The 12,463-nt window shown below is 35.6% G+C and overlaps 1 protein-coding gene across 10 annotated transcripts in view; it reads left to right on the top strand.

Moving 5' to 3' along the window:
- FKTN (fukutin) overlaps nt 1–12,463 on the top strand; it is a 94,586-nt gene that overhangs the window by 42,203 nt on the left and 39,920 nt on the right. For 7 of the 10 annotated variants that reach the window (XM_030920044.1, XM_030920041.1, XM_030920040.1 and 4 more), the window contains 3 exons: nt 47–176; nt 3,393–3,526; nt 5,084–5,211. In XM_030920044.1, coding sequence (XP_030775904.1) covers nt 47–176; nt 3,393–3,526; nt 5,084–5,211 — 392 coding nt within the window. Of the gene's footprint in view, nt 1–46; nt 177–3,392; nt 3,527–5,055; nt 5,212–8,182; nt 8,281–12,463 lie in introns of those variants that run through there. The other 3 variants (XR_004054023.1, XR_004054022.1, XM_030920042.1) reach the window with 3 other exon arrangements.

The raw sequence follows: 12,463 nt of genomic DNA, 5'->3' as shown, positions 1-12,463 counted from the left end.
CAATTTAGAAATGGCTGTAATAGCTGACGATTTATTATATCTGTAGCAGTACCTTGATGATAACACTGTGGAAGCCATGGCCTTTCGGAAGAGTGCAAAGGAATTACTGCAACTAGCAGCGAAAACATTAAACAAATTGGGAGTACCGTTCTGGCTGAGCAGTGGGACTTGTCTAGGTAAAATTCTTATGACTTTCCATTTGTCTTTTTGTCATTTTTGTCCTCTCACTTTAGGGATTTCTACTTGAGATGACAAAATATCAGTGATATTTGAAGAGTCATATGTATAGACAGAATAAACATGAGTGCATGTAGCAAGGATCTATTGATTTCCTTAAAGAAATTAATTTGAGGCCGGGCGCGGTGGCTCAAGCCTGTAATCCCAGCACTTTGGGAGGCCGAGACGGGCGGATCACGAGGTCAGGAGATCGAGACCATCCTGGCTAACACGGTGAAACCCCGTCTCTACTAAAAAAAATACAAAAACTAGCCGGGCGAGGTGGCGGGCGCCTGTGGTCCCAGCTACTCGGGAGGCTGAGGCAGGAGAATGGCGTAAACCCAGGAGGCGGAGCTTGCAGTGAGCTGAGATCTGGCCACTGCACTCCAGTCCGGGCGACAGAGCGAGACTCCGCCTCAAAAAAAAAAAAAAAAAAAAAAAAAAAAAAAAAAAAAAAAAAAAAAAAGAAATTAATTTGAGAATTATAAAAAAGATTGTTAGAAAGGCCATGTTTGTGTTTACTAAAATTTATAAATAATATGTATAAAATTTATATCAGAACATGTAGACTATACAATAGTCCCCCCTTATCCATGGACAATACATTCCAAGACCACCAGTGGATGCCTGAAGTCTTCGATAGTACTGAGCCCTATATATGCTTTTTCCCTATACATATATACCTATGATGACGTTTAATTTATAAATTAGGCACAGTAAGAGATGAACAACAATAAATAATAATAAAATGGAACAGTTTTTTTTTTTTTTTTTTTTTTTTTTTTTTGAGTCGTCTCGCTCTGTCGCCCAGGCTGGAGTGCAGGGGCCGGATCTCAGCTCACTGCAAGCTCCGCCTCCCGGGTCCAAGCCATTCTCCTGCCTCAGCCTCCCGAGTAGCTGGGACTACAGGCGCCGCCATCTCGCCCGGCTAATTTTTTGTATTTTTTAAGTGGAGACGGGGTTTCACTGTGTTAGCCAGGATGGTCTCGACCTCCTGACCTTGTGATCCACCCGCCTTGGCCTCCCAAAGTGCTGGGATTACAGGCTTGAGCCACCGCGCCCGGCCAAAATGGAACAGTTTTAACAATACTATAATAAAAGTTGTGAGTGTGATCTCTCTGTCTCTCAGAATATCTTATTTTACTGTGCTCACTGTTCTTATGATAATGTGAGATGATAAAATGCCTACATGATGAGATGAAGGAAGATGAAGGATGTAGGCATTATGATGTGGTGTTAGTCTACTATTGAAAACTTCCTGGGCAAATCACGGAATGTTTCACAGAGGCTAGATCTGAGCCCTGAAATATTTGATTTAACACTTCTGAATTATTTCTGGAATTTACCATTTAATATCTTCAGAGTGTGGTTGACCACAGGTAACTGAAACTGCTAAAAGCGAAACCACGGATATGGGGGGACTACTATAGTTGATTATCGGATGATCTTTAAATTAGCATTTTATTATTTCTATCCCAAAGATGGTTTATTGCCTTTTTTAATAATTATAAAAAACCCTCTATTTCGTTACTTCTATACCATACAAACAGCTTGCATTGCACCAAATGTTTCTAAAGAAAGGAACATTGAAGGGAGTGTCGTAAGGTCTTCCATCAACCTTTCCTAGGTCGTTGGTAGTATCACTAACTAGACATCACTGTTCATCTGACATGGACATACAGACTTTTCTTAAGCAAGTTGCTATTAGAATCTGTGAATTATTTCTGGATCTCTGTCCACTGTCCATTAAATCAAACTTCTTTGGAATTTAGAATTATTTAGAATCTTAAATTTTGTTTTTGTTTTTATTTGTTGTCTCTTGATTATCATGATAGTTAATTATAGCTGTATTTTCTTTTTCTTTGTAATAACCGTATCTGTACAGAAGTTAATTCAACTCCTGCCTTTATAGGGCTAGGGTTGCCATCCAATTTATTGTTCAATTCAAGAGTCTTAGAGTGAAAGGAAGCACCATTAATAATTATGTTGGTACAACAGACATAAACTGGAATATATGGTTATCCTATCTATTAGCCTTTGTTGAAAATTTACATGGTTCTTCTTGCCAAGTAGCTTACCACTAGAATAAGCCAAAAAAAAAAAAAAAGAAAAAAAAAAAGGTACATCTCACACATCTACGTGATATTTGCTTTAAGGTTTAAGTTTTTAGAAACAAGATTGTTTTATAATGTGTGTCATCAAAGACACTTCATAGTCATTTGACATGATTTGTTTTGAGTTTTCAGTCTCATGGTTTTCTTGACTTAAGGGCACTTATGAGGGAGTTGTATTAGATGATATTTAAGAAAACTTCTATTTTTAATTGTTTATAATTCTTTAATAGAATTATTTTAGAATTCCAAACAATATTAACCAATAGCAATGCCTATCAGGATAATTGTAATCATTTATTTACTTTTGAAAGAATTGGAATGAAATGGATTAGAAAGATCATAGGGGAGACCCAGGAGTCCTTAATAATATTAAGGTATATGTTTTATTTCTTCAGAACAGTGCTATAGCAACGAATTGAGAGCACATACATGGTAAACACTTAGAAATATCATTTGGCAGTGTGTTGAAAATTGAAGCTGCTACTGCTTTTTTATTTCCATATGGCCAATCAGGTGGTCACTGTTGAGAGCTGTTAAGTTCTACAAATTATTCGTTAAGAAAAATATATTGGTTAAGCAAAAGAAATATTTTTTTGCATATCTTAACAGCCCCCTCTATCACTAGAGATTAATGATTAAACATTCTCATCAGCAAGTTAGTATTATTAAAGCTAATGGTTTGTTCAGAAGCTAAAATATATCATGAAAGTTTTTGAGAAAGCTGAGAGTGCTCAGACAGTAAAAATAGATACGTAGATAGCCAGAAGGTTCAGGTGACTGCTCAAACAAAGTCATTTAGTTTGAGATTTAATTTTTAAAAATAATTTTGGTAAAGCACCTTCAGTCTAATCCTGGGAAATAAAATCCATTCTGTAGCCCCAGCCACTCGAGAGGCCAAAGCAGGAGGGTCATGTGAGCCAGGAGTTTGTGTACAGCCTGGGCAATATAGTGAGGCTCTGTCTCTTTAAAAAAAAAAAATCCTTGTTACAAATATAATTTGTTATAATAACTAATTTTTTCCAAACCTAAATTTTGTTAAAAAAAATTTAATCTTCTTTTTAGGATGGTATCGACAATGCAACATTATTCCTTATAGCAAAGATGTTGACCTAGGAATTTTTATACGAGATTACAAATCTGATATTATTTTAGCATTTCAGGATGCAGGACTTCCGCTCAAACACAAATTTGGGAAGGTCAGTAACAAAAGTCGGCTTCATTTCATAAATAACGTATCTCAATTGTAAAGTTTATATTAAGCAACTCAGATATGGGTAAGAATGCTACATACATAATTTTATCACTCAGTATTGACTAGGATGAGTTCAGCAGAAGCCTGTTACCACTTGTAATTTCTGCAGTATCTAGGTAAAAGCAAGAAAATCTGACTTTCTATTGGGTTGGTGCAAAAGTAATTGTGGTAATTGCCATTACTTTTGCAGCAACTAATAATAATGAGAAAAGAAGGATTTTGAACTCTTATAGGTGAATGTATTGCTATTATATTAGGCAACAATGTAATATAAAATCAATATAATATATAATTAATATAATAAGTAAAAATCCCACCCACCGTACCTGGAGTTACATTATTTCTCATGAGTCATTTAATTTACCGATGTCATTATCAACATAAAATATCCCATTGATTGCTAAGGGATAGAAATATAGAATCATTTCAAATAAGTACTTCAATTTCTTGTTTATCTTACATGTCCTAGGCTACAGCAGTTTGCTCAGACGTCAAACAGGGATAGGTCATTGTGGCCTACATGAAATCTCCCTCTAGACAATTTGATTCCTATGCCCTAAGCCCATGATCTCTTGCAATCATTTTGTTCTTAATTTGCTTGTCCCCTTGGAGGTGTTATCCTACAAGCAAGTAAAAATATGTTTAGTCACTAGAAAATTATTTTTTCCATCATAAATAATTATTTTATTTCACTAAAAAATATAAATAAAGTATTTTACTGAGGTCAAAGTCAAGTAATAGAGCTCTAGTTATTCAGCAAACATTTACCAAACGTTCACTATAAGTATGGCACTGTCCTCTGCACCTGGGACACAAAGATGAATAAATGATAGTTCTTACCCTTGAGAAGCTCACTGTCTAATTGAGAGGGGGAAAGACTACATACATAATTATTCAGTGATGAGTGCTGTGGCAGACATATGTACCAAGTCCAATGGGAACGTAATTATTTGTATGATAAGTTTTCTTTAGGGAAATGTTCTCAGAATTATTTACATTTTTTACCTTGACTTTTATTTTTTTCTTTTTTCCATGTGTGTAGTATAATGATCTAAACTATTTATGTGTGTGGCTATGAGGAATACCACTTAAGTACTTATTGATTGATTGTTATGAGAGACTTATTTCCTGATAGTTTTATTTGGTTATTAAAGGAAATAATATTTCTTTGGTACTTTTCCTTTTTTAATCAGAAATCTGCTCTGGAATAGGATGTTTCTATTTTTTTCTGCAGTGATAATTACCATAAATCATTTACTCTGAGTTATCATCAATTATAAGAAACAACATTATTTTAGATGCAGTTAAGAAATTAAATGATATGTTACTGATGCACCCCAGTTTCAGAGGTGCTTTAACTTGAAAAAATGTGCATCTTAGAGTGAATAATCTATGTATGTAAAACTTAAGAATCTCTTTCTTTATTTTTCTTTTTAAAAAAAGGTTTTTGAAAATGTATTTCCTTTGTTTCAGTGTGTGAAGGTTTCCATCTTCCCCATAGGTAGAAGACAGCTTGGAACTATCCTTCCAGGGAAAAGACGATGTAAAACTTGACATTTTTTTCTTCTATGAAGAAACTGATCACGTGTGGAACGGAGGCACTCAGGCCAAAACAGGAAAAAAATTCAAGTATGAATCAAATAAGTACTTATAAAGGCACTACAGAAATAATTTCAGGAGATAGAAATAAAGAAGTAACTGAAAATGAAAAGAAAACCAAAAACCTTTTTCAGGACTCCATTACTAGCTAACACTTTTCTTACCCATACAGTCCAGTTATGCCTGTGAAGTGAAAATACCTAGAAGGACAGTTTGTGAGGAGGAAGTGTCCCTGGGTTTGTCAGTCCAAGTTGATGATACAGCTCGTCTATTCTCAGTTCTGAGAGAGAGAATGAGAATGGGAACCTGAAGAGCCTGGGTCTTTGAGTCAGGCTGACCTGGGAAAACTTAGCTCCACCCTAATTTGTGGCCTTCAGCTTTTCTGAACAGTAATCATTTTATCTATTACATTGAGTAATTCTACTGTGTGTCAGGCACTATTCTGAACATTTTACATCTATTAACCCATCTAATCCTCATAACAACCTTCAGAGGTAGATATTCTGAAGCCAGTGTGATTGCTGTTGAATCTCAGCTCTTTATTTTACCAGCTGTATTGCTTTGAGCAAGTTATTTAACCTCTCTGCCTAAGTTTCCTCAGCTGTAAAATGGAAATTATGTAGAAATTGCCATATAGAGTGGTTTTAAGGATTAAAAGAATTAATACACAAAAAGAGCTTTGAGGAGTGTCAGGATGTCCTGGGTGCTAAGTAATTATTACCTGCTGTTACTAATACAACTATAGTTGTAATAGTAGTAGTAGTAGTAGTAGTAGCAGCAGCAGCAAAGAAAACTATTTCTCTTTTTAGTCTCATGAGAAATTTACAGATTAGAGACCTGTATAATCATCTCAATATTAAACTGTTATGTCTGTTCTTAGAGAACTTCTATGAGAATGTCACCTTTTTTCTAAGAAAGTAATTTCTAGAGCCAGTATTAGAATACTATTATTCTTAAATTTATTTCTAAGGCTTGAATTTTTTCTCTCACTGGCATGATCCGAAACCTGCAAACCTCAAAAGAACTGTTCATTTCCAACTACTACATTTCTGGAGAGAAAAAGCTTCTTTCATTCTGCTTTAACAGCTCTTTATAGTAGCAGTGTTTGGGAAGTGTGAAGTGTTCTGATTATTTAACAAGAGAAATGAGCAGTGATAGAACTGTCTGGACAGATGGTGTGAGTCCCAGATTTTCTATCATATTACTGTGACCTTAAAAGGCAGAGAAAAGAACAGGAGATGGCTGAGTAGAGTAGTTTCTTTGGAAGATTCCCCTAGCCATATGCCATTTTTATTCTTTTCAGCACTATTTAAGAAAGTGTAGTATTTTTAACACTACTATTCCTTGGGGATGAAGAAAAACAAAATGTTTAAAGCTAGTCAAAGGGTCTTTTTAATGGATTTTAAGTTTTTGAATACATTATATATTACATAGTTAAAACATTCAAAGAATGTAAAGGATATGTGTGAAAAGCAAACCTTTCTCCATCCTCTGCCCCTCCTTTTCCTGTTTCTAGTTGCCCTTTCCAGAGATAAACATAATTACTCATTTCTTATGTATCCTTTCAGAGACAAACATATGCTTGTATACATATAGTATTTATGTTCATCTCTCCCCCTTTATGCAAATAGTATTATAGTATATTACACACTGTCTGTACTTTTCCTCACATATCTACATATCTTGAAAAATGTTCCAAATGAGTATGTATAGAAATAGCTGCATTTTATTCCATTGTATGACAATACCATAATTTATTCAACCCATTCCCTATTGATGAATATTTAGGGTATTTCCAGTAGTTTGCTGTGACCCTCAGTTCTGCAATCACTATCTCTGTCCATCTGTCTTTATGCATATGTGTGAAACCCTGTGTAGGATAAAGTATTAGACTCAAATTTTGGGGCTAAAGGGAATATAAGCATATTTCAATTTTGATAGATATTGCCAAATTGCCCTCCAAAGAAGTTTCCCCAATTTATATTCTCAACAACATAGTTTGAGATTATGGGTTTATTTTTTTTAAACTGCACCATCTATAAAGAGAGTTAAATTTGCTCAATATTTGCCACTAATCAGTAACTAATCAATTATTTGTAATCAGTAACTAAATCTACCATACACCAAATATAGTTGGGAGCACATTAGAATTACTGTGAAACTAGTCAGTGTAATGTATCATCTCACCTTCTCCAAAGGTCTTTTTGTCTCTATAATAACCTATTTTTTATTTTATATATAGTTCATTCTGAGAAAAGCTTAATAATGTAGAATGCTTACTATTTTTTTGAAAGGCAGAAGAGGAACTCAAGAAGGAAGAAAAAAGATTTTCTTCTAAACTACACTGCAGGCCTACCAAATGATATCTTTGGTCCTAAGATTTAACAATATATTAACAGTAATAATAAAGATATCGCTACCAGGATATCTGCTGGCTATCAGGCACTATGATAAGTAGTTCATATATATATATATATATATATATATTCTGGTTAATCCTCATACTATCCCTGGGTTCGGTATTCTCACCTCCAGTTAGACATTAGGAAACTAAAGCTCAGAGTGAAGTAACTTACTCGAGGCTTTTGGCTGTTAATGGCAAGACCAAGATTTAATGCCAGACCTGTTTGACCCTTAAGCCTAAATGCTTTCTTCTTAGAGTTAATAGGTTAAGTGAATGAGTACATCTAATGCATTTAGAACAGTATCTGGCACATTGTAAGTATTGTGTAAGTAGTAGCTACTGTCAGTACTGTGTTATTATGACTATTACTGTTACTATTATTACCATGCTGCACTGGCATAAGGTATAGTACCTTCAGCACAGTGGTAAATTGGATTAGTAATTTTCTAGGCAGGCATTTTCTTCCCCCATCTCATGATACTCATTCCGTCTTTAGTTCTCGGTCTTTTCACTTCTTTATAGGAAGCCCTTCTTTTACTTGAAATCCAAATTCCATTTAAAAATATTGACCGGATTCTTTATTCTGTTTTTCTCCAGCATCCAAATCTGCCAGTAATAAAAGTGACGAATATAATAACTATGCCTCCAGAATGTGAAGTTTTTATTCCTCAACTTCACATTTCCTAAAGATGCTGCCTAGATTTATTTGATTTTTCTTTCTTTCCCATTTTGAATCAACTGGAATGGGTAGAAACCAGAAGTTTGAAAGGTAATAATAATAGTGAACTGTATTGAATACTTACTATGAGCCAAGCACTATGCCAAGCTTTTATATGTGTTATCTTATTTAATCCTCACAATAAGTTTGTAAAGGAGATTTTATCATAATCACCTTTATTTTATGGATGAGCAAATTAAGGCAGACCTGGGTCAGACCTAGGTATGTATCACTTCAGAGCCCATGTTCTTACCAGTACACTATGTAATGTCGCCATGATCTCTATCATGTTGTTAATACCCCCTCCATGAAAACATTATCAGGGTCATATAGCTACTGCTACATCCTCTAATAGGAAATCTACTCCTTGGGCTAGTAGTGGGTTCCTTATACCTTCTGATAGTTGCAGCTTCTGCTTATTGGATAGATCTTCAGAAAATTCACATTCATCCTCTGTGGACCACACTCCCATCCAAGTGTAGATCCTATGTAATTTATCACTTCATTTCTGTAAAGTGTATTTACTAACTGCTATGTGCTAAGGATACTGATGTGACTCTTAGTTTCTGCTCTTAAGGATCTCATGATCTAGGCCATGAAACATGTTAAAGTACTGTGATAGCAGTACTGTAATCAAATATGTATAATCTATAGTGTTTTTGTTTGTTTGTTTGTTTGTTTGTTTGTTTTGAGACGGAGTCTCACTCTGTCACCCAGGCTGGAGTGCAGTGGCGCGATCTGGGCTCACTGCAAGCTCCGCCTCCTGGGTTCACGCCATTCTCCTGCCCCAGCCTCCCGAGTAGCTGGGACTACAGGCGCCTGCCACCGTGCCCAGCTAATTTTGTGTATTTTTAGTAGAGATGGGGTTTCACTGTGTTAGCCAGGATGGTCTCGATCTCCTGACCTTGTGATCCACCCGCCTCGGCCTCCCAAAGTGCTGGGATTACAGGTGTGAGCCACCGCGCCCAGCCTAATCTATAGTTGAAGTACCGAATCAGCCATATCTAAAAACAATGGCAAAGAAGTGTGGCTTAAAAGTAGAGAAATTTGTTAGGTAGACTTAGAAGAAATGTGGAAAAAGTCCTAAAAATAGGTTTATTTAACTATTTTTAAATTAGTTTATTTCTATTTTTTAATTTAAAAAATTCTGTGGACATCTGTATACATAAAGTAAAAACTTTATTAAGGGGTTGTTTCCTTCAATAGATACCCAAAGGTAGAATTATTAAGTCAAAAGATATGAGCCTTTTAAAGAGTTTTGATACATATTGCCAGGTTGCATTCCTAAAAAGTTATACAAATTTTTATACAGTCACCAACATAAATGAGCATGCTTAGTTTGCTATATCATACTGAGTCTTGCATTGTACTTACAGTCATTCATGACTCCCCTGATAGTTTCTTTGAGTAACTTTTTTTTCCACTTTCTTTTTATTATCCCAAGGTATCTTCTATCATAAAACCAGGTCGGTCATTAATAGCAAGTTACCAACAATTATTACCTTTCTGGCCAGGCACAGTGGCTCATGCCTTTAATCCCAGCACTTTGGGAGGACAAAATGAGAGAATTGCTTGAGCCCAGGAGTTTGAGACCAGCTTGGGCAACAAAATAAACCCTGTCTTTATATAAAAATTTGTAAAAAATTACCCAGGCGTGGTGGCATGTGCCTGTAGTCCCAACTACATGGGAAGCTGAGATGGGAGGATTGCCTGAGCCCAGGAAATCTAGGCTGTAGTGAGCCACATTTGCACCACCGTACTCCAGCCTAGGTGACAGAGCAAAACCAGGAAAAAAAAAAAAAGGAAAGAAAAAAAGGATCATTTCTTTAACTATTCCTAACATCAAGTGGCTTTTAGTATACATCTAACCCCCTCCCTGTCATCCTAGTCTCCCTTTCAAAATCCAGCTTTAAAATATTACAGTGCATTTTGAATGTCTTATTATAGGTGTTTGTTAGACACTTATTATGTAGAGACTTTTATATTTAAGCTTTATACAAGTGTGATTTTAGCTGAGTGAGCCCAGGAATTACAAGACCTGAATTCAAATCTGAGTTCTATTTTTTTGTGTTGTATAACCTTCCGAGCTTCAGATTTCTCCTCTGTAAAATGGGAATAACACTGTGTGCTTCACAGGGCATAATGCTTAGATTAAATAATGTGTAGTTACCCGATTCAGTGCTTGGCATATAATAGATTCACAGCTGTTTGCTAATTCTAAATTAGGCAGGCAGAGCATAGAAGTCTCATTAGGAAGATTCTTTGCTAGGTAGCAATTAGAAAAAAAAAAATCACATAGTGAATTAAAGCCTACCAAATGTTACAAAGATGAATATAAACTTGTATTCGATATAACTGCAGAGAGATATAGTTTATAGGAAAAAAACGTGTAAAGAGTACTGATTCTATGGAAGTTTTCTCTGAAAGTGAGGGTTGAGTCAGCACAATTTGAATGAATATTGTTGAATGGGGAATTGCTCTTAAGTTAGATTTGGTTGCCTCTAGGAAAAGAGACTTAGGGCCATGTAAAGATGATATTGGGCAATGTTGGTAAACTGGTTAATTGCCAGAAGGTCTTGTTGTTTGGTGGGGTTTTTGACTGGATGTAATAAAGAGTCTCTCTCATAAGGCTTTTGGTGGAGAATGTAGTAAGACATAAGTCCTATTGATGAATATTGTTCCTCAATATTCCATCATGGAAAGCTGGTATAGTGAGGAAGACTTGGGTGGTTGAGGACTTATGCTAAACAGGAGGTGACTGGAAGAAATGGTAAAAGGACTTAGCACCATGCCCGGCTATGAACAGGGGGAGTCCAAGAAAACTAAATGTCCAAAATAACATGTAAGTTTATAATCTTAGAGCTAGAGAAAAATTAGGAAATAGTGGATTATTATGTTTTTAATTGAAGTGTAACATACATACAGAAAACTATACAAAGCAAATGTATACCTCCAAGAATTATCGAATGAACAAATGTGTGAGCAGCACCCCAGTAAAAAGAAAAAAAAATAGGTGTTTGTCAGTACCCCAGAAACCCACATCATTTTCCCTCACGATCATAGCTTCTGTTTCCCACAAGGTAACAGCGATGCTAACTTCTGATATTACAGTTTAGTTTTACCTATTTTTTTATTTGATATAAAATAAATGATATGTTGCTGGCTTCTTTTCATTCAACATTGTATTTATGAGAACCATCCATATTTTTGCATATTGTAGCTCTTCAGTCATTTTCTTTGCTGTGTAGTAGTTAATTGTATGAATATATCACAAATATTTATTAAGTCCACTAACCCAAATATTAGTTGGATATTTGGGCTGTTTTCAATTTGGGGCTATTACAGGTGATGCTGTAGTGAACATTTCTGTACGTGTCTTTTAGTGCCCTGGTACATATTTATCTTAGTTTGCTCAGGCTGCTATAACAAAATACCGTAAACTGGGTGACTCATAAACAACAGAAATTTATTTCTCAGGGTTCTGGATGATGGGAAGTCCAAGGTAAAGGTACCAGCATGGTCAGGTTCTGGTGAAGGCCTTCCTCCTGGTTGCAGACTGTTGACTTCTCATCACATGGTGAAAGGAGCAAGCAAGCTCCCTTGGGCCTCTTTTATAAAGGTTCCATTCATGAGCGTTTCACCCTCATGACCTAATCACCTCCCAAAGGTCTTACCTCTTAATACCGTCACCTCGGAAGTTTGGATTCAGCATATGAATTTTGAGGAGACATAAACATTCAAACCACAGCAATGTTTTTCTATTGGATTTACACATACAGTGTGGGATTGCTTGGTCATAGGGTATTCATATGTTCAATTTCAGCATATTGTTTACAAATAGTTTTCTAAAGTGATTCCGAGTTACATTCCAGTATGTTATAGATCTTTCCATTGCGCCACATTTGTACCAACACTTGGCATGTCAGACTTCTTAATTTGTAACCATTTTGGTAGATGTGTAGTGTTACCACATTTTAGTTTAGATTTCCATTTCCCTGACTTAATGAAGGCAAGTTCATGTTTACTGACCATTTGGATATCCTCTTTTGTGAGTTACCTGCTGAGTGTCTTGTCAGGTTTTTTTTGTCTATTTGAGTTTTCTGTCTTTTTCTTACTTGGAAATATCTTCTCCCAATTTGTGCCTTTCTTCTTTCTTCTTT

The sequence above is a fragment of the Rhinopithecus roxellana genome, chromosome 16 (assembly GCF_007565055.1).
Source record: "Rhinopithecus roxellana isolate Shanxi Qingling chromosome 16, ASM756505v1, whole genome shotgun sequence".
NCBI lineage: Eukaryota > Metazoa > Chordata > Mammalia > Primates > Cercopithecidae > Rhinopithecus > Rhinopithecus roxellana.
This window is presented reverse-complemented; position numbering and strand designations above follow the sequence as displayed.